Source organism: Phytophthora cinnamomi (assembly GCF_018691715.1).
Source record: "Phytophthora cinnamomi strain GKB4 chromosome Unknown Contig0, whole genome shotgun sequence".
Taxonomy (NCBI): domain Eukaryota; phylum Oomycota; class Peronosporomycetes; order Peronosporales; family Peronosporaceae; genus Phytophthora; species Phytophthora cinnamomi.
The window spans coordinates 2,857,188-2,881,994 of NW_027150933.1; the positions used below are offsets into that span (position 1 = coordinate 2,857,188).

Below are 24,807 nucleotides of genomic sequence, written 5' to 3' on the forward strand. Positions count from 1 at the left end.
CGCTCACTCCTCAATATTCCGCGTTGGGCTCAAGTCAACTCCCACCCCACGGTCGCAGCAATGCACATTCGTGCCTACCTCGTCGCCGCCGTTGGTTGTCTCGCTGCCGTGCAAGCCAAGATCAACTGGATCAACCACGACCAAGTCAAGCCATTCGCCCAACTTGCGCCTACCAAAGTTTCCGAGAAGGCCGCGATCAAGTTCAAGCCGCAACTGCATATCTCCTATGGCTGCCATCCTTACCCTGCAGTTCAAGCTGACGGATCGGTCAGTGACGGTCTGAAATGGGGTGGCAAGGCCGATGGGGAATGTAAAGGTTCCGGCTGGGGTTCCCAAGTGTACTCGCGCTCGGCTTGGTACAAGGGCAAGTGGGCCATCATGTACGCTTGGTACTTCCCTAAAGGCTGGGAAAAAAGATATAAGTATAATTATAGCCACCGCCACTTGTGGTTGTATCTCGTTCTGTGGATTGACAACCCTGAGGCCGAGAACCCGGCGATCCTCGGAGTGTGGGTGCGCACCGCGGGCGGGAACGAGCGGCGGACTCCTCCGGACGCGAAGTTCATCGACGGTTCCAGCCTGAAACTAGACTATTACAAGAGCTCCTGGCATGGCAAGACGGGGCTGCAGCTAACAGAAAACAAGGGCGAGTTCCAAGACCTCATCACATGGGAACAAATGACGGAGGAGGCTCGCAAGGCTCTGAGCGAAGCCGACTTTGACGGCCACTGGCGGGAGAGGAAGGACTTGGACGTCCCCTTCATTGACAGCGAATTCACGGAGAACCTCAAGAAGGCCTGGGTGTTTTAATTCAGCGTGTATAGAGGTTCTATCTAGGTAGGAATCTCCTCTAAGATGCTAAGGATGGAATAAAAGGTGTCTTAACCCCCCAACGCGCACTCGTTGCTTAACAGCTACTAAAACCTGACTACTACTATTACAATTGTGTGTTACTCGAGTGCTTCAGACGAAACGATATCGATGCCATAAACTTATGGGTCAACTTCATCACTGTGTCAAGAGAAATGCCGAGGTAAATCTTGCCTTCCAGCGACTATTTCTCATGTGAACCGGAACTCATAACGCAAAATTGATCGTTATCGCTGGATCAAACATTCCCCCCCCCCCCACCCCACCCCACCCCACCCCACCCCACAGTGAACTCTCCCTAGCCACAGAGCGCTCACCCGCTCACTCTTCAATCCTCCGCGTTTCTACTTCTATTCAGCGGCCGCAGCGATGAACTTGAGGGCTTTCGTTCTAGCCGCACTCGCGTCATTGGCGCTCAGGTGACCTATATCAACTACTCAACTACTGTACAACCAACTCGAGCCTTTCCCTCGGCCAAGTCCAAAAGCCACGCTGAACGAGCCGTGGTACAGTACAAGCCCCAACTTGACGTTTCCTTCGGATGTCACCCGTACCCTGCGGTTCACGCTGACGGATTCGTGAGTGCTGGTCTGATAGGATCCGGACTGTCGGGTGGCGATTGCAAGAGCCCCAGTTTCGTTTTGCAAATGTACGTGGGCTTGGACTGGTTCAAGGACAGAGGGCCATCACGTCCGCGTGATATTTGCCCAAACGACGGTTCAGCAGGTTCCAGCGTCGTTACTTGTGGGAGGTTGCTGTCGTCAACGATCCCGCCGTGAGAGCAGCATCGGTGGCGGACGCACGAGAGCATAGAGTGACACAACAACGTCCTGGTGTCGGTCCCAGCGCCTCATACGCGACGGCAGCACGTCTGGAGATGATCTCTGAACTGGGGTTGGGCGCGGACTTGGGGCTCGTGGTAGTGGGCTCGGAGTTGAAGAACTTGAAGCTGTAGTTAGTTGCGGCCCTTGAGCCGGTGGTGTTTTCGAAGCTGGAGGTGCTCTCTGGGCTGATGGTGCTCTCGTGCTCGTTGGTGGTCGGCGGCCCCCAATGATGGCGAGGCGGTTTGTGGAATTGGCAAGGACCACTACGGCCGGCAAGGATCACGAGAACGACTAGGAGCACAAGGGATATTGTAACTATGACGAGGACTACAAACGGATGCGGCTACAAGAACTATGGTGGAGACTGCGATGAGTACGGGATGGATGACTACGACAAGGACACTACTACAGCTACGGCAAGAACGTCTATGGATACAAATACAAGTACGGCTTCGGCTACTACCCGGACTTCTGGTACGAATACGGTTATCCGGTTACCTACAACAGGTGTCATCACCAGGCATATATAGAATGGGCATTCGTCGCTAAAATGGGCAACAGTGCCACTTCCTAATTTTAGAAATTGCCCAGTATAAGGAGGGGGGTTACAAGCGCCGCCAAAGCACTGCGAGAACGCCTTCTGCACTGGCGGCAGCACAATGGGGGAGAGATCGACAACAAGAACCGATATCTCTCTGTACGACGCGATACAGCAAACACCCAAGCCTAAGTCGAAGCAAAGGTCGACTCCTTTTCAGAGTGCCCATGAGCTCGAGTTTGGGCTCCAGGTTAGCGAGCGAGAACCATCAAATGGGAACAACGCGCTCAGCGTTATTTGCCGGTTTTGCGCCGTATTCGGCAGGGAAGAAAAGGTAGGCGCTAAGCGCAAGAAGACGACAAACATCAAGTACTTCCGCCGCCCCTTTCGTCGTGAGCACTATCGAAAACACCACTACAATCAGCATCCCAACAAGTGGAAGCAGTACCAGCTTCTGACTGAAGCCGAGTGCAAAACGTTCTTTGACGACCGGTCTCTACATCGCTCCAGTATGCACCTGTACCTGAATAAGAACCAAGCTCCACTGGTCATCGAAGTTGACCGGGCTATTGTGGAGGGCATTATCGACAGTTTCCTCGTCGGAGACGACGTGGATGATATCTCGTTGGATCGCATTCGCTCCCGCCTGTGCTGCAATGTTGCCAACACTCATTATGTGCTGAACATCGTGAACCTAGTCCAGTTTCACCTGATCGTTGACTACTTAAGCATTGGGATGTCTTTCCGCATGGCGTTGGCAACTTTGACTAAGACAAGACATCGAACTGGTTTAGCTTCGCTGGGCTCCTGTACACCCGAGTTACCGGCAAAATATGCGCGCTTTGCGTGCATGATCAATCTGCAGAAGTTGAAATCTCTAATGGCGGCCGAGTGGACGTTTGCAATTGCGCTTGACATGTCAACGCATCTTTCCGTGTCGTATCTGGATATTCGCGTTCGACTCTACTTCAACGGGCGTCTATTTAATTTCCACCTGCCAGCCATTCCGATAAACGAACGACACACTGCCGAAGTAATGTTTGGTGCTGCCGCGGCAGTGCTAGATGTGATGTGCCCCCACTGGAGGGATGTGATCATCGGCATTACCACTGACGGCGAAAGAAAGATGACTGGCCGAATCAGTGGCCTTGCCACGCGCTTTCAGCGTGTATGTCGCGAAGGCTTCGTTCGTGTCTGGTGTGGGTTGCACCAGCTCGACCTCATATTACAGTCAGCCTTCAAGACGCTGATGAATGGAAATTGCTATCGTGTTTTTACTCGAATGATAACCACTTTCGCCGACAGCAAAACCTGATCTCCAAGATGCAAACTACCGCACCGCTACTCTCGGACACTAGGTGGGAATCAATGGGAAAGTGCTGCAAGTGGTTCAAGAAGTACCGGTCAGAGCTTGAGGCTCATCTTCGCGACAACGATTCAGGTTGTCGGCCACCTGAAGGCTGGTGGTTGGTGCTGACCATCGCCGAATCAGTATCAAGCAGCGCTATTATCTCCTTTCGTACCCTCGAAGGTAAAACGGCGCTCGTGGCCGAGCAGTCCGCGCAATTTCAAAGTCTTTTCGACAAGTACAAAGAGAAATTCAACGAGAAAGTAGGCCTCGACGATACTACACGCACGGAGGTCAAGCTCATAAATTGTGCGGCGCCCGTATGGCCGCCACTTCCTTGTATCTGCTCGCGGTATGCCTTCTCACCCAGTGGAACTATTGCGTTTGACGCTAACAGTCTGCTCGAATTGCTACGAGACGATGGCAATTTCACTTTCGCTGCCATGGGCGTGGTTTCGCCGGACGAACTGTACAACCTTTTGTTTGAGGTCGCCCGCGTGTTAGCTAAAATTATGGAAGGGCTTAATCAGCTTCAACCTGAAAGGGATTCTAACAACATGCCTCTCGAAAGCGATCCACCACCGGTATTACCCCATCACCTGGTCAGTTTGAGGGGCCGCGATCTGTCTACAAATCATTGATCAACATCGCGCGCGCATGACTAGGCTCAGGAAGGAGTCCGATCTCGATCAAATCGAGCAGGAATACTCAGGAATGCGGCAAATGTACGCTTCCAGCACTGAGTTCCGCGCGAAGGCGGAGTAAAACGTCAAGCTCGACTTTACAAACTGCTGGGACTCGCTGGATGCTCAATATCCTGCGTTGAAGCGGTTTGCAGGTGGTTTAGCCACCATATTTCCGGGAACATCTACCATAGAGAGCGATTTCTCGCTACTTAAGTGGGCGAAGCCGTCGTGCAAGAGTCGACTGACGAATTTTTCTCTCGAGGGCGCTCTTTACACCAAGCAGTTTGAGGAGCTAGATAGCATTCCGCTCGATTAGATCACGGTCTGTCGCGAGGCTTCGCCTGGATATCTTGTACTTTGTATAATGCCCACCAATGCCCCTTCCAAACTATGCGATTTGCCCACTTTAGTTTATTTTCGTACAAACCGGCAATTGCCGATCTTATATATATCTGGTCAGCGCCTAATTTGGGACTGTGTCACCCATACTACCTCTCAGTGCGGGCGACAGAACGTGCAGATTCAAATCGAATTTGCTTGGTCTGATCCGCATTTCGGTAGTAGTAGTAAACGGTGGTGTCGCGTTTTCACTCGGTTATCTGTGTGTCTACACTAAATAGGGACCGTCTCCACCCCAGTAGTGGGCGGATCGCTATTTGAGCTACCACAGGCTTCCTCCTGCGTTCGCATCCGTACGAAATGAATGGCTCCCCCTGCATGGACGACATGTCGGCCTTGGTGGCGGCACGTCTTCTGCTTCGGTCCCTCCGCTGGTTAGTAGATATTGGTTTGCCCTTTGTCAGGACACTACCCCTTTCTCCAAGCAGCTGCAGTGACCCGGATCCACGGCAACTCCAGCCAGTACGCCGGAAATCTATGGTCTTGCATGATGCTGCGCCTTATGCCGGTCCCCTTGATCTCCTTCCCTAGCGAAAAGTCTTCCGCGTCGCCCCCCCCCCCCCCAAGATATGCTCGTGCCTCGCCGTCAAAGCGTCTCCCTGCGCGATGCCGTAGTCATCAGACCGCTGGAAGTCGACGGCTGAGCACTGAGCGGCCTTGGTTCGTCCGCGTCCACAGTCGAGCTGTGCCCTGCCAGGTTTTCTGCCGGAGACCAGTGGCCTCTGCAATCTTGTTCGCTGTAGAGCAGGGGTGTTGGAACCCCCTCTCAGTGAGAGGCTCCATAGCGCACTTCGGCGGTAGAATGCAAAAGGGAAAGTTAGATTGAGAATCTGTGGCCCTACGCTAGTCCTGCAAAGTGGATACACAAAGCTGATCGCAGCTGCCCGGTGCCCCCAGATCTGTGGTCGGAGATCAATCTTCAACAAGGGGGCGCCCGCGTCTTCCGCATTAGCGCCCCCGGGAAGTGTCGCATCATGCGAAGCGTTTATGTAATATATATAATACAAGGGCAGAGATTATTGACACAATCTATTCTACCACAATCTCAATACAATCCGACAATCTGTACAATCTCGGCCAATCTGCCATAATCTACCACAAGCAGCTTGTACCAAAAAATACAATCCCATACAATCTTATCGCCATTCTACACGCGCTTAAAGCAGATGACAGCTAAAGACAATGCATTTTGAGCAGATGACAGCTAAAAACAATGTATTTTGAGCAGACGACACCCGAATGTCTGGTCGGTGTTATATTCGAAGCGCGTAACAGGACGTTTTAATTGGCGTTAATTTGTGTACCACACACCCATTATCTGGGACTTAGATCTTTGGGGCATATCCTGCAATGAAGTTATGTATTATGGAGTTACGCTAACAAGACCTTAAGCAAGTATCTGTACCTCAGATAATCAACATCCATCGGAGCGTCGTAGGATTGGAATAGGTAGCTTTCAATGAAAGTCAGAACCCATATTCCGCAACTAACACGGTCCATTTGCTGGTAATCCCTGCTGACAACGCGTTTCCATCTCCTGTCATCTTTGAGTAGGGGGCGGAAGATGTTGTTGAATAATGTATCGACGGCGTCGACAACTTTCCTGTCGTTTCGAGGATTCATCACTGTATACGTCCATCTCTCCAAGCTAATGCACGACGCGCACCAGTGATCTCCCTCGAGAAGGACGGCACCTACGATGTTGTCCTTAGCATCTGCGACTATCTGGTTCGTCTCCAACCATGCAATTCTTTCAGTATCGGTATCCATGGCCATTAACTGGGGCGAAAACGTACAGGTAGGTAGCAAGTCTGCACGGGCGTCTGCCTCACCGCAAATGACATCGAGCCGCAGTGATACATACATCTTCCAGTTCCCTTTTCATAGCGAATCGAAGCAGTGCTAACTCCTCTTCATCTTGCAGGTTTGCATACTGAATGCACGTACATACATCAGCGAGGTCAACATCCGCCGCGTCGGCAAATACTGAGTTAGGATCCGCGTCATGTAGGTTGATCGTATGGACCCACGAAATGGTGCTCTCGAGCCAGCGGAATGGGGCCCAAAGTTTGTGCCAAATATCCATTGCCCGGATGTAGTCACCTGTAAGTTGTTGATACAAAGTATCCCGTCCAATCTCAAATTTGAAAAGAATTCCTCGTCTTTCAAAACAACTTCCTTGTGGGTGTAATACGTATTTCCGCACTCTGTCAGCAGCTCCAGACACTTCGTAACCCAATCTCTAGGAAGTACCGCCTGGCAAATTTCTGCGTTTCGCCGCCACTTAGTGGAATTTGCACCAGGTACTGCAATGCATAGTCCTGGTTGTTCTGCAGTTGTTGGAAATTGTTCAACAATCTTAAACTTGCTAAGGAAGGAGTTCCATTCACGAGACGTGAGTAGATCTCCGTATACAGCTTGAGATAAAGCGTCAATACTGTCGCCATACTGTGACTCGACCCTCTCTCTCTCTCCATGCAGATTTTTTTGATCTCATCCAGTTTCTTCCGGCGAGCGAACTTACGTTGTTTCACTGTACGTATTGGCCTTCCTACAGCCTTCAAACCCCGCATTACAGATCATAGATGAACAGATGTCGTTTTGGGTTTTTCCGATTGCAGAATAGCAGGAACATCAACTCCATCCGAATCTTCTCCAAGTATGACGACCTCAGGAGCAGACTCTGAGCGGAAAGGTCTCGTTTCACCTCCGACAGAAACGGTGTCTTCGCATGGAGATGCTCCAGGTTCATCGCTACGCACAACGCTACCACTCGTGTCTCGGCCCGAGTCATTCTGTTGTTCTTGGGGCGCATCCAAGTCGACCACACTCCTGTCTTCACAAAATATCTCTTGGTTCGCGAAGTCGTGCAACAGCGGCATCGACGTCGTCCAACCTACCCTCCGCATATGCGCTCGTAATTGCATCTAAAATTCTTCGACCTTGTTCATATTGACGTCCTCCATATTGACATACCGCTTCTGCTATTCTCTTAGCCTGTACAAGACAATCGTTGTACTTCTGAGTAGGCTCTCGTGGCGGCCGTAATCGAACAAAATTACTTTCTGAGTATCCCTAATTTCGTAGTCGCTGACGAGAAATCGGTCTAACATCGCTGCGGAGTTAAATCTCCAGCGATCGTCAAGATAACCAAACGGAATTAGTGCAGGAACATTCATGCGCTTTCGTAGGTACAGTAGGTGTCGACAGGGTAGCTTCTGAGTTATTCCAAACATGTAATAGGAGGTCCACACCGACGTGTCTACTTTGCAGGTGGTAGAGGCACTAGCAACCACGTACAATTCATTTCCCTCATCACGAATATCGTAATACGTATCTGCCTTCGTCGCGATGTCATATTGCCCCTTTATGATATCAAACGCATAGCGGCTTACCATCTGTGCCAGCCGTGTCAACTCCACACTCGTATGATGGACAGGGTCAAAGACTTGTCCGACCGTGGCCACCTCCGCAGTGAAGGCCTTTTGTTTAACCTTAGCCCACCAGATTAGACTTGTAACAGACTCATCAATATCCACATTTTGATCAACTATCGTCTTGATCTTTTGCCAGGATGATTCCAACCTGTTATTGGTATTGTTGCCGAGATGGACTGCGTTGTCGCGTAAATATGAGCACCCCAGCTCTCGGCATTTGTGCCAATCCTCCACAAAGTAAGTCCAGAATAGAGGAGCACCAACGTCTTCAGTTGTATTGCTTTCAGCAACGCCAGGGTCAGGAACCCCAAGTTCTTGGCGCATGAAGCGAAAGCACTCGTCATACTCTGCTTCGGGTTTAGCTTTAACGATAAGGCTAACAACAGGCTTGAGTCGATTCCTTTGAATAGCGGAGAGTCCGTACGCTGCCTTAGCAATTCGTTCCTGGATATACTTGACGGCATGGAATTGGCATAACAGCACTCTTGCTTGCGGTAGTTCGGACTTGAAAACCTCAATTTCAGTAAAACCTTTGTCAACAATGACGCACTGGATTTCTGATTGCATCGCTTGAACTGGCGGATAGCATGCCGTAGTGTTTCAGACTGTTCATCTGTGAGGAGGGCATGCTGACAGCAGAACATGGAATAAAGTTAGGAAACAATCTAGTACAGTCTTTTGCCTGAATAAAGAACAGGTAGAAGCTGATATCCTGCTGTTTCTGATGTTACTGAAGTTGTAGCCACTTGCACTGCTACAAGAAGGGTTGAACTTGGGATTCCGCCAATTAGATGGTATCTACAACGATTCCGCCGATCACAGACCGCAAACCGAGGACATCGACGAAGAACTGGTATCCATGCATTGCACCCGTAAATGACCTTGGAAGGCGCCAAGATTGATTCACTTCCACACATCCTCTCTCCAGCAACCATGCCTGTGATACCCACATGAAAAAGGGCGTTCAAGAAGCGTGTTAGATTATCGAAGCAGCAAGAACTGGCTGTCTGCAAGCGGCACCGCACGATACCAAACGAGACTTACAAGTCAGTTGCCGCTTGGGCCGAGGCCCAGTTCGGTCGCCATCGAAGCAGATGATTGGGTGCGTGCTGAAGTCGGAGAGCAGGCTCTGGGGAATGACCCCTGAGTATTTGGTTCGCAAGAAGCGCCCCCCCCCCCCCCCCCCTCAGCAGCTGCGCCTGGACCAGAGCGTCAAGTATTTTGCCTGTATAGTCCAATGACCTTGGGCTTTGAATATATATCATGTTGTGGGTCTAACTAGACTCACTACTTTAGCTTACACGTTGCGCAACGTGTATGAGGAAGCGTAAGTACTTAATAATTACTTAGGTTAATTATACTTGAGTACACAAGTATAATATAAATCAGATAAAGACTCCAAGTAGCTTGGTTAAGGTAAATGAGAACTGTATTGTTTGTGAACTGATCTTCCTCCTAAATCTGCTAAAACTGTTTATCATCTATGAAAGGGGTTGACAAGGGTGGGTGTCAGAGCCCCGCTAATATGCATGTCTCTGATTGGTAGAAAGATGCTGCTTTCTACCAATAGGATCTTTGGGTAGGTGTGGACCACTCATTGTGGTGGTCCACTTCAATGTATCCGTTGGTGTGTCCTACACCAAGGTGAGGAAGTATTCAAAACTTTTAACAGATAACCTATCTGTTAAATTCACAAGTGGCTTGCAGCCACATGTGCGTGTAACCCCGTTACACCATCCCCCCCTTAAGGTTAGACGCGCGGGGTCTCCGCACGTCAATCTTCGGAATTGACCATTCATCTATTCTCCGCGTTTGGAGAAGAAATCCGCGCTCACTCAACGATGAGCGCGCCTCAGAAGAAGACCTCGAAGTCGGTGGGGAGTCATCTCTCCATCGACGACTACTTCGAACGCCAGAAGGCGAAGTACGGCGACGTCGTCGACTTCGACGACGACGGTGAAGACATGGAGGGCGAGGAGGACTCGCCCTCAAAGCGTAAAGACTCAGTGTCGAGCGAATCGCTCGACCCTCACGCCAAGAACGTTCGCCCGCGTGAAGGGGACGAATCTGACGCTTCGAGTTCGAAGCGTTCGCGTACTGAGAGCGATACCCCACTCGCTTCCACTGGGGCGCTTAGTACTCCGCGCGCTGCTGCTGCAGCGCGTGATTTCAAAGCTCAAGGCTCTCCGCGCGATCCATGGATGCCGTTCGCGTCCGAGATCGCGGACCGGTATGGGAACTCGGTACCTCCGAATGAGGTGCCGCTGTACGTATGCAGCGCCATCAAAGATGACGCTGTGGCTGCCGAGCTGCACTTTGATGCTGAAACGCATCAAAGGCGCGATTACTACATCGGACTCTTTCATGAGCTCCGATGGTTTCAAAGCAAGAAGACCTCTTCTCGCAGCAAAGTGCCCGAATGGCAGGCACTTTGTCAAAGCTGGAACGCCTTTGTTGAGAACTTCAACAAGAGGCCGAGTGCTTACCGTGATCGGATTAAGCAAGCGCGGGATCGCTTCGAGACGTACTCGAAGCGTGGTAAGTTGGAGCAACTCCATGTTGCTGCGGAGGAGGCTAATGTGCCGTGCGCTGTGCCCGAGGGCTTTCAGTGCACGAAGTGCTTCCCAGGCGCGGTCCGCTTGAGCGACCGCGACCTGAACGGGTACACGTCGTTCCGTGTGCCCGAGGGTCTCAAAGAGCTCCGTGCTAAGTTCTTAGCACGCGAGGGTTCGGGCGCTGGCGATGATCGCAGCGCTCGTATTACTTCCGCTGCACCAGCGCGTACTGCTCTTTGTACGCCCTCACCATTTCCGGAACGCCCTCCAGCAAGACGTTCCGCGGCTCCCATGTATCTCGATGGGGAGGAAATCCTCTCCAACGAATACGAAAACGAGCCCCTTGAGGGTTCGTTTTCGGGATACTATGGTCAACAATCCAGCGGGTTGAGCCGCGGGCGTCACGGATCGGCGGTGGCGGGGGCGGGAACACGCCCCAGGTATGATCAGCCCCGGGCTGATCAGTATGCGCCTCTCCACGACCGGGTGACCGCCGTGGAGCGTCTGCAGGGCGCTGAGTTCGCCGCCCTGAAACAGGAGCTGGCGAACCAGAAGGCCCAAGTCGCGGCGGTCTCGCAGACCGCCTCGAATATCCAGGTCGAGCTGGGAATCCAGATGAAGGGGTTGCTCCAGCGCGTCCGCGCGCTGGAGGAGAGGCTGCTCGTCGCCGAGGCCAAGTCCTCCGCTTCTGCCTCGGCTCCTGCCGAGGCTTCGGGTCAGCCGAGCTAGATGGCTGGTGCTGCAGGTATGGTTTCAGCCGTCCGACGTAAAAGGTCGGATGGAGGCGCATGCTAGACGGTATGTCTAGCGTGTATGCGTTGCCGTGCCGTGCCAAAACAGTGAACGGCCCGATGAAGCGCGGAGCAAGTTTACTTGCTCCGAAATCTGAAACTGTATGTTTAGGCAGGTTTTGAGTAGATAACAAAACCAATGAATCCACTTTGAATTAATTTATGTTGCCCCTGCCAATATTGTCTGCGTTCAGCTTCTGTTGGTCAACAGAAGCTGCTATTGTGTCTTGGACAAACCGAATCACGGCTTGTCTTTTGGTGATGAAACTGATTGCATCCGAGCTGAAGTCATTCAGCTCGCTCTCCGCTAGAGGCCCGGCCTCTGCGTGGTTCTTTGCGGTGTCTGCGCCCTGCGCAGACCCGTGGTTGTTGGCCTTGTTGTTGGGGGAGTCTGCGCCCTGCGCAGACTCATGTGGTTTGTCCATTGTTGCAGCCGACACTGTGCAAGTGTCAGCGGTTTTCTGCGGCTGCTGTATTGCAGTCGTAGATCCTCCCCCACTTAATGAGGGAGCCATCACTCCGAGTAAACTCGGTAGACGTGGATGTCGCATGGCATTCACATAAAACGGTGTATGCCTGGTCGAGGCATCCACCGAGTTGTTGATGGCGAATTCCGCCATCGACAAACACTCGCTCCAGTATTGGAACGAGTGAGCGTAGCACTTCAGAATGTCGACGAGCACGCGGTTCACGCACTCGCTTTGGCCGTCCGTCTGCGGATGGTCCGCAGTCGACATGGAAAGCTGACTCCCAAGAAGTGTAAACACTTCTTGCCACAGGTGCGCTGTGAAGCGCGTGTCTCTGTCCGACACGATGTCGGACGGCATGCCATGGTGTTTGAAGACCATGTCGACGAACAGACGGGCCGTCTGCTTCGCAGTCACTTCTGCCGGTACCGCAGCAAGATGTACCATCTTGCCGAAGCGGTCGACGAAGACCACAACACCGGCATTCCCTCCGCTGTCCGGGGGAAGACCAAAGATGAAGTCCAAAGACATGGACTTCCAGCACTCCGACGGAGTCGGTAGTGATTGTAACGGAGCCTGCGCGAATGGCGCAGGCTTTACGCGTTGGCATACCTCGCAAGCATGGATGTACTTGCGCACCCACTTATACTGGTGGTGCCAGTAGAAATCGCGCGTGAGAAGGACGTATGTCTTCTCACGTCCGAGATGTCCCGCAGTCGGGGCATCATGATATTCGTACATGATCCTGAGTCGCAGGTCATGATCGTTCGGTACAACAACGCGATCCGCGTTGTCGTCGACTGCATTATAAAGAAGCAGTCCGTCGTGCACCCGATATCGGTGTGCACGCGCACGAAGGTGCTTGGGCAACTTCTGACAAGCCTTGTCAGAAGGTGTTGTGCCATAGGCCAGCACGAGTTTCGCGTCCGCGTCGTGCGCGTACGCGGCCTTCACGTCGTCTAACAGAGTCGACGTGGGTGTGCTCCTTCGCATGGCGTCAATGGCATTGACGTCAGCAGCTTCTGCATAATCCGGCCGACGTGATAACGCCACCACATTCAATCTTCCGGGTTTGTATTCGACCCGGAAGTTATATTCTGCAAAGAATGAGAGCCATCTCGCCATTCTTTGTGATATGTGTGGCGACTTCAGTGCGGTGTGCAGTGATGCATGGTCGGTGTAGACCACAAATGGTCTACTTCCAAGTAGATACACTCGGAACTTTGCGAGCGCATATTTCACGGCAAGGAGTTCCTTGTCATGTACCGGATAGTTGCGCTCAGCTTGCCTCAGCTGACGCGATTGGTAGTAGACGACACGATCACGGCCCCCGTGATCGTGCTGCATCCACGCGCATCCGATTGCGAAGTCGGATGCGTCACATACGACGTGAAATGGACGATCTTGGTCAGCCACTGCCAAGATCGGCGCCTCAGTCAAGCCCCGCTTGATTGCATCGAATGCCTTTTGGCAATCGGGTTTCCAATTCCACACAGATTCCTTCTTAAGAAGCTGTGACAGCGGGCGGATCTCGCCCGCATAATCCTCCACGTACTTGCACAAGTACGTGGCCAAGCCAAGGAACTGCCTCAGTTCCTTGACACTTGAAGGCGTTGGCCATTCGTTAACCACTCTGACCTTTTCTGGGTCAGGGCGAACACCATTCTTCCCTACGAGACACCCGAGGACGGGTATCTCGCTCGCCCCGAAGATACACTTCTTCAGGTTCGCGTAGAGCTTATGCTTCCGCATAAGCTCAAATTGCTTCCGGAGATGCACCCTGTGCATCTCTACGTCGGTCTTCCCGTCCACAGCCCGGCTGTGGATGAACACATCATCGAAGTAGCTCGGTGCGAAGTCGCGCACCGAGCGCAACAAGTACGTTACGCACCTGTTGAAAGTCGCAGGGGCGTTCTTAAGCCCCTGTGGCATTACTAGCCATTCCCAGAGCATGCCGCTTGGCGTGCTCACTGCCGTGAGAGGGATATCTCTCTCACGCATTAGGATTTGGTAGAATCCGTCTCGCAAGTCGAGAGCACTGTAAACGGTGCTCCCGGCCATCGAATCGATGATAACATCGTTTCGCGGTATTGGCGTCTGCGCCGGTACCGTCGCATCGTTCAGCTTGTTGTAGGCATGAACGATGCGCCATCCACCCTGTGGCTATTTGACACAGAACGTCGGAGCACTGTGTGGGGATTTTGATTCCCGCACTTGTCCTGCTTTGCGACGACTTTCAAAGAAGTCGTCGATCGCTTTCACTTGCTCTCGCGGCAGTGGCCACTGCCGCGTGACACAGTACTTCGTGCCCGGCACGAGGTCAATCTCGTGCTGAATGCCCTTATCCTGCGGAAGCTCCGCAGGAATCTCTTCCGGGAGTACGTCTTTGTACTCCCTCAACAATTCGTAATAGGGACTCGACCTTAACGAGTCCCAACCTTGTTCCTCGAAGCGCTCTCGCTTCGTCTTCGCACTGAGAGTGTCTTCACTCTCAGTGGTACTTCCCATGAAGGGCTGCCTCAGCTCTTCGCTCTCGCTTTCCGTTCTTTCGCTGTTCGAAAGAACGCAGACCTGCTCGATGCGTCCATCGTGCAAGTCGCGCGTGAAGTGCTTCCAGCTCATGGCTGGAAGCGAAGTCAACTCCGACGCCGTCGCGGAGGACTAGCGAGTTCCACCTCACGATACTGGAATCCAGTATCGGTGCGCGTCAAGACGCTTAACGTCTCGACATCCGGCGTCACCGCCTCAGTCTGCCCAGCAGACTGCTCTTGATGCGTCTCGGTCCCGGACCGAGACTTGCGCAGCATTTTCCGCTTGCGCCGTCTTCTTGTTGTGCGGAGCCCGGCTCCGCACAGTTGTTCTCCTGGTCCAGGCCCGGCCGTGGACAGTTGTTCGCCGGCGGACCCTGTCCGCGGGCGCGCGGTATCAAGCCCGGCTTGACCGCATGTTTCTTCGTGCAGCCCGGCTGCACGGAAATGTGTCCCTTCGCCGGCAGGCCCTGTCTGCGGGCGCGCGATATCAAGCCCGGCTTGATCGCATGGCACTTCGTCGTGCAGTCGGGCTGCACGACAGCATGTAATTGCGTCAGTGCGGTACGTTTGCAACCGTCCGCACTGTTTGCAGCGTCAACTCCCGGAGTTGACACGCCTTTGTCACCTCGACGCCAGTTATTGGCGGAGCCCTTCATCACCGAGGGTGCGTCGACTCCCGGAGTCGACGCGTCGTTGTCGACCTGACCTCTTCTGGTCAGGGACTGTCCCTTACACTTGAACGCGGGTACTGGTTCCCGGAACCAGTACATCTTTTCCTTCTGACGTCGGCAGCATTGCCGACGTTCGCTTCACTTGTGCGCGCCCTCGTGCGCTTCTTGGGCGATCCGGGACAGCAGCATTAAGCGCTGTCTCGACTGGTGAGTCGCGCGCACCTGCTGGTGCGTGCGCTGCGGTAACAGGGCCATCGCTCTCTGTTCCGCTGTCGCGTCCGACGCGCACGAGCGTGCGCTTCTTCCTGTCTATTTCCGGATCAAGCCGTGCAAGCCACGGCATGCCCATTACTACGTCGAACGTATCGTCCAGGTCCAGGACGATAAAGTGTTCGACAAGCACTCGTTGTTTGTACGAGAAGCGCACGTTCGCGACGCGTTTCTCGGTCTTCACGATGGCACCTGTTGCCAGTCGTACCTCCAGAAGACTTCGAGGTACATTTACCTCCTCGAAGTCAAGTCTCGACAGGCTTCGTAGTCGAACAAAGTTGTTCGACGCGCCTGAATCTACCAAAGCTCGAAGAGAGTCGCTCGCTCTCTTCGAGTAAACCTCCAAGATGACTAGGTTCGGCCTGTCATCTTGTTTCTTGCACTGAGAGCTGGTCTCACTGGGGGGCTGCAGTCCTCAGTGTCGCGTGTCCGATGTCGGCACGCGCGGCTGCATTGCCAGTAGGGCGCCTCGCGCCTACTGGATGTTCGCGTTTTTTGTTGGTCCGCGGAGATGCCTAGCATCGCCACGACGGCCACCCCCAGGGGGCATGGGAGCTGTACACTCCCGTGCAAAGTGACCGATCCTTCCGCAACGGAAGCATCGCACGTTACCTCCCTGCTGCTGGTAACCAGCAGTTGCTGCGTTCGAGAGGTCCATTGGTTCCGGACCTCCCGGCCTCGCTACCGGGCGCGGTTGCGGCCTCGGCACGTTCACATGCAGTTTAGCCTGCCGCAGACTAAACTTTTCTTGCATGGCAAAAGTAATCGCAGCTTCGAGAGTACTCGGGTACTCTCGGAAGAGATAGGTCTTCACAGGCCCGTCTCTCAGTCCTTTCATGAACGTGACGACTTTAGTCGCCTCGTCTATCGGGTTGGTCACGATGTTCGAGACCAAGTACTGTGCACGCTGCGCGTAAGCATGGACGTCATGCTTACCCTGCTGAAGGTCGAGGAACTCCGCCCTCGACCGGAACTCGTTTTGCGGGGGCTCAAACGCTTGTTTGAGCTCCTCTTTGAACACTTCGTACGTGCTGAAGCACGTAGGATCGGAGAGTCGGCGTCCATACGCCCAACTCCTTGCGCGTCCGCCAAGGCAGGACATGGCGAACGCAACCTTCGACAGCGGGTCGACGATGCGTCGAGCCGCTATGGCTGTGTCGAGCTCGACAAGCCATCGGAGGAGAGGCTCTCCCTCTCTTCCTACATAATTGCTCACGCTCAACTTTAATGGTTGAGCACGCGGTGTCGTCCCTGACGACGCCGCCAGTGAGGAAACAGAGTCACGCTGCTCCTTCATGATGAACCCCAGAGCAACACCATGTTGCTCCGTCGGCGATAGCGTACGCAGCATTGTAGCTATTGCCGCTTTTCCAATGACTGTTGACAGGCGTTGGAGGGCTTCCCACTCTGGGTCAGACAGGTGGGGGCAGTCTGCAAGTGCAACATGCGTTGCAGGCGTATTGGAGCTCTCCATGGGCACCTGCGTGCTCATGTGGTTCTCGGCTCCGCGTTCGTACACCGCGTACGAACGTCAAGCAGTCGGTCGTTGGACGGACTACAAAGTGCTACCAGGTGTAGTGGGCCTACTTTGGCTCACTACTTTAGCTTACACGTCGCGCTACGTGTATGAGGAGGCGTAGGAGTTTATTAATAATTTGAATTATTAATTATACTTGAGTCCACAAGTATAATATAAATCAAATAAAACACCAAGTAGCTAGTTTAAGGTAAAATGAGAACTGTATTGCTCGTAAATTGATCTTCCTCCTAAATCTGCTAAAAACTGTTTATCATCTATGAAAGGGTAGACAGCGGATGGCTGTCAGAGCCCCGCCAATATGCATGACTCTAATTGGTAGAAAGATGCTGCTTTCTACCAATAGGATCTTTGGGTAGGTGTGGGCCACTCATTGTGGTGGCCCACTTCAATGTATCCATTGGTGTGCCTTACACCAATGGGAGGAAGTATCTAAAACCTTTAACAGATATTTATCTGTTAAACCATAAGTGACAACCGTCATGCGCAAGTGACAGTTGTCACTTGTGACCGTTCCCATGCACAAGTGACTGTTGTTACTTGTGTGTGTAACCCCGTTACAACAAGTGACAGTTGTCACTTGTGACCGTTGTTACTTGTGACCGTTGTCATGCACAAGGGACTGTTGTCACTTGTGTGTGTAACCCCGTTACACAAAGTGCACAAAACTTGGCTAAGATTCTTTCACAGGAACGTATAGGAACAGGCCAAACAGTGTTTGTTTAGGGCTCGTTTGTTGCAAGTTTGAGCATAAACTGAAACTACGGGAAACGCTTCCTACCAGTTGTCAGTCTCGCGAAACGTTATCAGGTCTAATGCGAACTGATAAAACACTTTTTATACTGAGCAGATGATCTATCGTCATTATACTGTACTATATTGTACTTTCGGCTAAGTTTGGCGAGTACCGTGAATCGCTCCAATACAAACTTAAGTCATTTGCTCAATCACATGTCAAGCTTTATTCGTATTTAGTAGATGTGATTATGTGCAGAAACGAACCGTCTTTAGAGCGTGTTCGCTATGGAAATGGCACCCAAAATGGATTCGTCTCCAGTGGCCTGAGTCAAGGTAGCGAACAAGCTGGAGCGGACGCTTCGTCCATTTTAGCCTTTGCACCCCAATCTCCAGCTACCGTATCTCCAGTTGTGTTGTTGTAATGAGCGTTGTTTTGACCAATGAAAACTCAATATATTTTTGTTTTCGGGTCCATCTCCATCTCCAGAACACGCTCTTAGTCACTGCAAGTGCGATTGGTGGGGCGATTGGAATCGGACGATTCATCCCATCGCCCTGGCCAGTTTTGAGTACACCATTTCCCACCCTACTTGCAAGTTTTACAAACCAAGGTGCAAATGACTGGTCCATGCGATTTTTAATTTAAGGCTACGTTTTCTGGCGATTTCCAGAAAGAGCCACATTTTTCATGACTTGCAAAAACATCCGGAGAACTTTTCAGGCAATTTGCAAACCCGTGCAGCAGCATCTGGTAACTCCACTACAGTTCTACCGGTACGGTCACCCATGTATTATGAGAGTGCCTAAAGATACCATCTAGATATCCGGTCTGGCGCACATCTATATTCAAGGGGAAAGTGACTCAAATCAGGGTGTGCTATCCCAACCGGATGTCTGGATAAATAACGCTCTGAATAAAAAACGTTATTAACTGCCGCGATTGCTGGCTGCCGTCCATTCAGAAATTCCCCCTCCATTGAACAAGCGCTGCCAGGATGGGACGAGAAAAGCATCGAGCCCACGAGGAATCCGACTCCTCCGACGCGGAGCTTGTCAGTGAGGCTGAGCGTTCGGATACCTCCGATCTCGATACAGTCTCCGTGTCCACGCCGAGCCTGCTACACAAAACTTTCGACACCCCCAAGGAGTTGGAGGCGGTTTTTGCTGATTTCTGCCGACGGACACACCAGGTGCACTCGCCTATTGCGTTCTGCTCGCTATAACGATCTAACTCCCGTCTGTCGTAGAACTTCTACAAGCGCACATCAACTACTCGACAGCAGCGGAACAAGCAAATACAAGCTACGTACGCCAAGAGCGGCAACGAGCCCCCCGATTCTGAGCTTTTGCGGAACCCGGCGTTCCCGCTTTACCTGACTTCATACCTGTGCCCCACGCTGGAGAGCCGAGAAATCGTGGTGGTGGCAAACGACCTCGACGCAATGTTCGTCCACTGGGCTGCAAAGCCAAGGTACACGCATTTTGTATTATAATTTTCATTTTGACAGTACTAACGTTACGATTTGATCAGCTTCATATACGGCAGCGCCGCGAAGGCGACCGCTACTTCCTGATTGTATCTCAGCATCACTCGGAACACAACCTCCGCGTCGGAAAAGCCGAGTACGAGCAGATACCTCGGAACCACATGCGGTTGAGCAGCAGCGAGTTGTCGGATGTGAATGCGTTGCGGTGGATCGGGGTGACAAGGAAGAAGTTATTGAAGTACATCTGGGAAAACACGGATTCAGAGCCGTGCATGGTGGACGTTCACAATCTCCTAACGAAGTTGAAACGGGAGGAGATGGCTGGAACGACGATTTCGGAGCTTTTAGCTGGAACTTTGAATCGATTTTGCGAGGAGGAAAAGTATGGTGTCGCCCACGTCGACATCGACCGAGTCGGCAAGGAGGTAAGGCGAGGCTGGAGTTCACATTTTTGAGAAATCTATTAACGCAGAGGCTATATTGTTGCGTAGGTGTATCGCATTGCAAACATCCCATATGCGCTCACTGTTTGCAAGTTTTCCTGAAACGATTCTTGCGGGCGCTACGCATGGGACGAACGCGGAGCGGTACCGACGGTTCTCTTTCATGATCCATGATCATTTTGGCCATGGTCAGCATGTGCAGGTAAGCCCCTCAAGGGCAACGACCGACGCAATACTAGACACGCTCTGTCTTTAGTTCAACCTGTCGGCTAGAACTTAAATTATGGTGGTTTGTATCAGATTGTATTGGGTTGTAAATGAGATTGTAGCAGATTGTATTAATTTGTACAGTCTTTTGCCTGAATAAAGAACACTGATATGTAACGGGGTTACACGCACAAGTGGCTGCTAGCCACTTGTGAATTTAACAGATAGGTTATCTGTTAAAAGTTTTGAATACTTCCTCACCTTGGTGTAGGACACATCAATCGATACATTGAAGTGGACCACCACAGTGAGTGGTCCACACCTACCCAAAGATCCTATTGGTAGAAAGCAACATCTTTCTACCAATCAGAGTCATGCATATTGGCGGGGCTCTGACAGCCAGCCGCTATCTACCCTTTCATAGATGATAAACAGTTTTAGCAGATTTAGGAGGAAGATCAATTTACAAGCAATACAGTTCTCATTTTACCTTAAACTAGCTACTTGATGTTTATTTGATTTATATTATACTTGTGGACTCAAGTATAATTAATTCAAATTATTAATAAACTCCTACGCCTCCTCATACACGTAGCGCAACGTGTAAGCTAAAGTAGTGAGCCAAAGTAGGCCCACTACACCTGGTAGCACTTTGTAGTCCGTCCAACGACCGACTGCTTGACGTTCGTACGCGGTGTACGAACGCGGAGCCGAGAACCACATGAGCACGGAGGTGCCCATGGAGAGCTCCAATACGCCTGCAACGCATGTTGCACTTGCAGACTGCCCCCACCTGTCTGACCCAGAGTGGGAAGCCCTCCAACGCCTGTCAACAGTCATTGGAAAAGCGGCAATAGCTACAATGCTGCGTACGCTATCGCTGACGGAGCAACATGGTATTGCTCTGGGGTTCATCATGAAGGAGCAGCGTGACACTGTTTCCTCAGTGACGGCGTCGTCAGGGACGACACCGCGTGCTCAACCATTAAAGTTGAGCGTGAGCAATTATGTAGGAAGAGAGGGAGAGCCTCTCCTCCGATGGCTTGTCGAGCTCGACACAGCCATAGCGGCTCGACGCATCGTCGACCCGCTGTCGAAGGTTGCGTTCGCCATGTCCTGCCTTGGCGGACGCGCAAGGAGTTGGGCGTATGGACGCCGACTCTCCGATCCTACGTGCTTCAGCACGTACGAAGTGTTCAAAGAGGAGCTCAAACAAGCGTTTGAGCCCCCGCAAAATGAGTTCCGGTCGAGGGCGGAGTTCCTCGACCTTCAGCAGGGTAAGCATGACGTCCATGCTTACGCGCAGCGTGCACAGTACTTGGTCTCGAACATCGTGACCAACCCGATAGACGAGGCGACTAAAGTCGTCACGTTCATGAAAGGACTGAGAGACGGGCCTGTGAAGACCTATCTCTTCCGAGAGTACCCGAGTACTCTCGAAGCTGCGATTACTTTTGCCATGCAAGAAAAGTTTAGTCTGCGGCAGGCTAAACTGCATGTGAACGTGCCGAGGCCGCAACCGCGCCCGGTAGCGAGGCCGGGAGGTCCGGAACCAATGGACCTCTCGAACGCAGCAACTGCTGGTTACCAGCAGCAGGGAGGTAACGTGCGATGCTTCCGTTGCGGAAGGATCGGTCACTTTGCACGGGAGTGTACAGCTCCCATGCCCCCTGGGGGTGGCCGTCGTGGCGATGCTAGGCATCTCCGCGGACCAACAAAAAACGCGAACATCCAGTAGGCGCGAGGCGCCCTACTGGCAATGCAGCCGCGCGTGCCGACATCGGACACGCGACACTGAGGACTGCAGCCCCCAGTGAGACCAGCTCTCAGTGTAAGAAACAAGATGACAGGCCGAACCTAGTCATCTTAGGTTTACTCGAAGAGAGCGAGCGACTCTCTTCGAGCTTTGGTAGATTCAGGCGCGTCGAACAACTTTGTTCGACTACGAAGCCTGTCGAGACTTGACTTCGAGGAGGTAAATGTACCTCGAAGTCTTCTGGAGGTACGACTGGCAACAGGTGCCATCGTGAAGACCGAGAAACGCGTCGCGAACGTGCGCTTCTCGTACAAACAACGAGTGCTTGTCGAACACTTTATCGTCCTGGACCTGGACGATACGTTCGACGTAGTAATGGGCATGCCGTGGCTTGCACGGCTTGATCCGGAAATAGACAGGAAGAAGCGCACGCTCGTGCGCGTCGGACGCGACAGCGGAACAGAGAGCGATGGCCCTGTTACCGCAGCGCACGCACCAGCAGGTGCGCGCGACTCACCAGTCGAGACAGCGCTTAATGCTGCTGTCCCGGATCGCCCAAGAAGCGCACGAGGGCGCGCACAAGTGAAGCGAACGTCGGCAATGCTGCCGACGTCAGAAGGAAAAGATGTACTGGTTCCGGGAACCAGTACCCGCGTTCAAGTGTGTAAGGGACAGTCCCTGACCAGAAGAGGTCAGGTCGACAACGACGCGTCGACTCCGGGAGTCGACGCACCCTCGGTGATGAAGGGCTCCGCCAATAACTGGCGTCGAGGTGACAAAGGCGTGTCAACTCCGGGAGTTGACGCTGCAAACAGTGCGGACGGTTGCAAACGTACCGCACTGACGCAATTTGCATGCTGTCGTGCAGCCCGACTGCACGACGAAGTGCCATGCGATCAAGCCGGGCTTGATATCGCGCGCCCGCAGACAGGGCCTGCCGGCGAAGGGACACATTTCCGTGCAGCCGGGCTGCACGAAGAAACATGCGGTCAAGCCGGGCTTGATACCGCGCGCCCGCGGACAGGGTCCGCCGGCGAACAACTGTCCACGGCCGGGCCTGGACCAGGAGAACAACTGTGCGGAGCCGGGCTCCGCACAACAAGAAGACGGCGCAAGCGGAAAATGCTGCGCAAGTCTCGGTCCGGGACCGAGACGCATCAAGAGCAGTCTGCTGGGCAGACTGAGGCGGTGACGCCGGATGTCGAGACGTTAAGCGTCTTGACGCGCACCGATACTGGATTCCAGTATCGTGAGGTGGAACTCGCTAGTCCTCCGCGACGGCGTCGGAGTTGACTTCGCTTCCAGCCATGAGCTGGAAGCATTTCACGCGCGACTTGCACGATGGACGCATCGAGCAGGTCTGCGTTCTTTCGAACAGCGAAAGAACGGAAAGCGAGAGCGAAGAGCTGAGGCAGCCCTTCATGGGAAGTACCACTGAGAGTGAAGACACTCTCAGTGCGAAGACGAAGCGAGAGCGCTTCGAGGAACAAGGTTGGGACTCGTTAAGGTCGAGTCCCTATTACGAATTGTTGAGGGAGTACAAAGACGTACTCCCGGAAGAGATTCCTGCGGAGCTTCCGCAGGATAAGGGCATTCAGCACGAGATTGACCTCGTGCCGGGCACGAAGTACTGTGTCACGCGGCAGTGGCCACTGCCGCGAGAGCAAGTGAAAGCGATCGACGACTTCTTTGAAAGTCGTCGCAAAGCAGGACAAGTGCGGGAATCAAAATCCCCACACAGTGCTCCGACGTTCTGTGTCAAATAGCCACAGGGTGGATGGCGCATCGTTCATGCCTACAACAAGCTGAACGATGCGACGGTACCGGCGCAGACGCCGATACCGCGAAAAGATGTTATCATCGATTCGATGGCCGGGAGCACCGTTTACAGTGCTCTCGACTTGCGAGACGGATTCTACCAAATCCTAATGCGTGAGAGAGATATCCCTCTCACGGCAGTGAGCACGCCAAGCGGCATGCTCTGGGAATGGCTAGTAATGCCACAGGGGCTTAAGAACGCCCCTGCGACTTTCAACAGGTGCGTAACGTACTTGTTGCGCTCGGTGCGCGACTTCGCACCGAGCTACTTCGATGATGTGTTCATCCACAGCCGGGCTGTGGACGGGAAGACCGACGTAGAGATGCACAGGGTGCATCTCCGGAAGCAATTTGAGCTTATGCGGAAGCATAAGCTCTACGCGAACCTGAAGAAGTGTATCTTCGGGGCGAGCGAGATACCCGTCCTCGGGTGTCTCGTAGGGAAGAATGGTGTTCGCCCTGACCCAGAAAAGGTCAGAGTGGTTAACGAATGGCCAACGCCTTCAAGTGTCAAGGAACTGAGGCAGTTCCTTGGCTTGGCCACGTACTTGTGCAAGTACGTGGAGGATTATGCGGGCGAGATCCGCCCGCTGTCACAGCTTCTTAAGAAGGAAGCTGTGTGGAATTGGAAACCCGATTGCCAAAAGGCATTCGATGCAATCAAGCGGGGCTTGACTGAGGCGCCGATCTTGGCAGTGGCTGACCAAGATTGCCCATTTCACGTAGTGTGTGATGCATCCGATTTCGCGATCGGATGCGCGTGGATGCAGCACGATCACGAGGGCCGTGATCGTGTCGTCTACTACCAATCTCGTCAGCTGAGGCAAGCTAAGCGCAACTATCCGGTACATGACAAGGAACTCCTTGCCGTGAAATATGCGCTCGCAAAGTTCCGAGTGTATCTACTTGGAAGTAGACCATTTGTGGTCTACACCGACCATGCATCACTGCACACCGCACTGAAGTCGCCACACATATCACAAAGAATGGCGAGATGGCTCTCATTCTTTGCAGAATATAACTTCCGGGTCGAATACAAACCCGGAAGATTGAATGTGGTGGCGTTATCACGTCGGCCGGATTATGCAGAAGCTGCTGACGTCAATGCCATTGACGCCATGCGAAGGAGCACACCCACGTCGACTCTGTTAGACGACGTGAAGGCCGCGTACGCGCACGACGCGGACGCGAAACTCGTGCTGGCCTATGGCACAACACCTTCTGACAAGGCTTGTCAGAAGTTGCCCAAGCACCTTCGTGCGCGTGCACACCGATATCGGGTGCACGACGGACTGCTTCTTTATAATGCAGTCGACGACAACGCGAATCGCGTTGTTGTACCGAACGATCATGACCTGCGACTCAGGATCATGTACGAATATCATGATGCCCCGACTGCGGGACATCTCGGACGTGAGAAGACATACGTCCTTC

General features: G+C 52.8%; 2 protein-coding genes across 2 annotated transcripts; both read left to right on the forward strand.

Moving 5' to 3' along the window:
- Positions 1 to 60: 60 nt before the first annotated feature.
- On the forward strand, positions 61 to 810 carry IUM83_02068 (necrosis inducing-like protein NPP1 type; the record flags this gene model as incomplete). Its single annotated transcript, XM_067925964.1, has 1 exon — positions 61 to 810. One exon carries the CDS (start codon positions 61 to 63, stop codon positions 808 to 810), a length of 750 nt encoding a protein of 249 aa, XP_067800970.1.
- A 1,649-nt stretch (positions 811 to 2,459) lies between these two features.
- On the forward strand, positions 2,460 to 19,236 carry IUM83_02069 (uncharacterized protein; the record flags this gene model as incomplete). Its single annotated transcript, XM_067925965.1, has 4 exons — positions 2,460 to 2,482; positions 2,557 to 2,929; positions 18,910 to 19,106; positions 19,194 to 19,236. The coding sequence occupies 4 exons, from the start codon at positions 2,460 to 2,462 to the stop codon at positions 19,234 to 19,236; spliced, it is 636 nt and encodes a 211-aa protein (XP_067801024.1).
- Between the last annotated feature and the right edge of the window lie 5,571 nt (positions 19,237 to 24,807).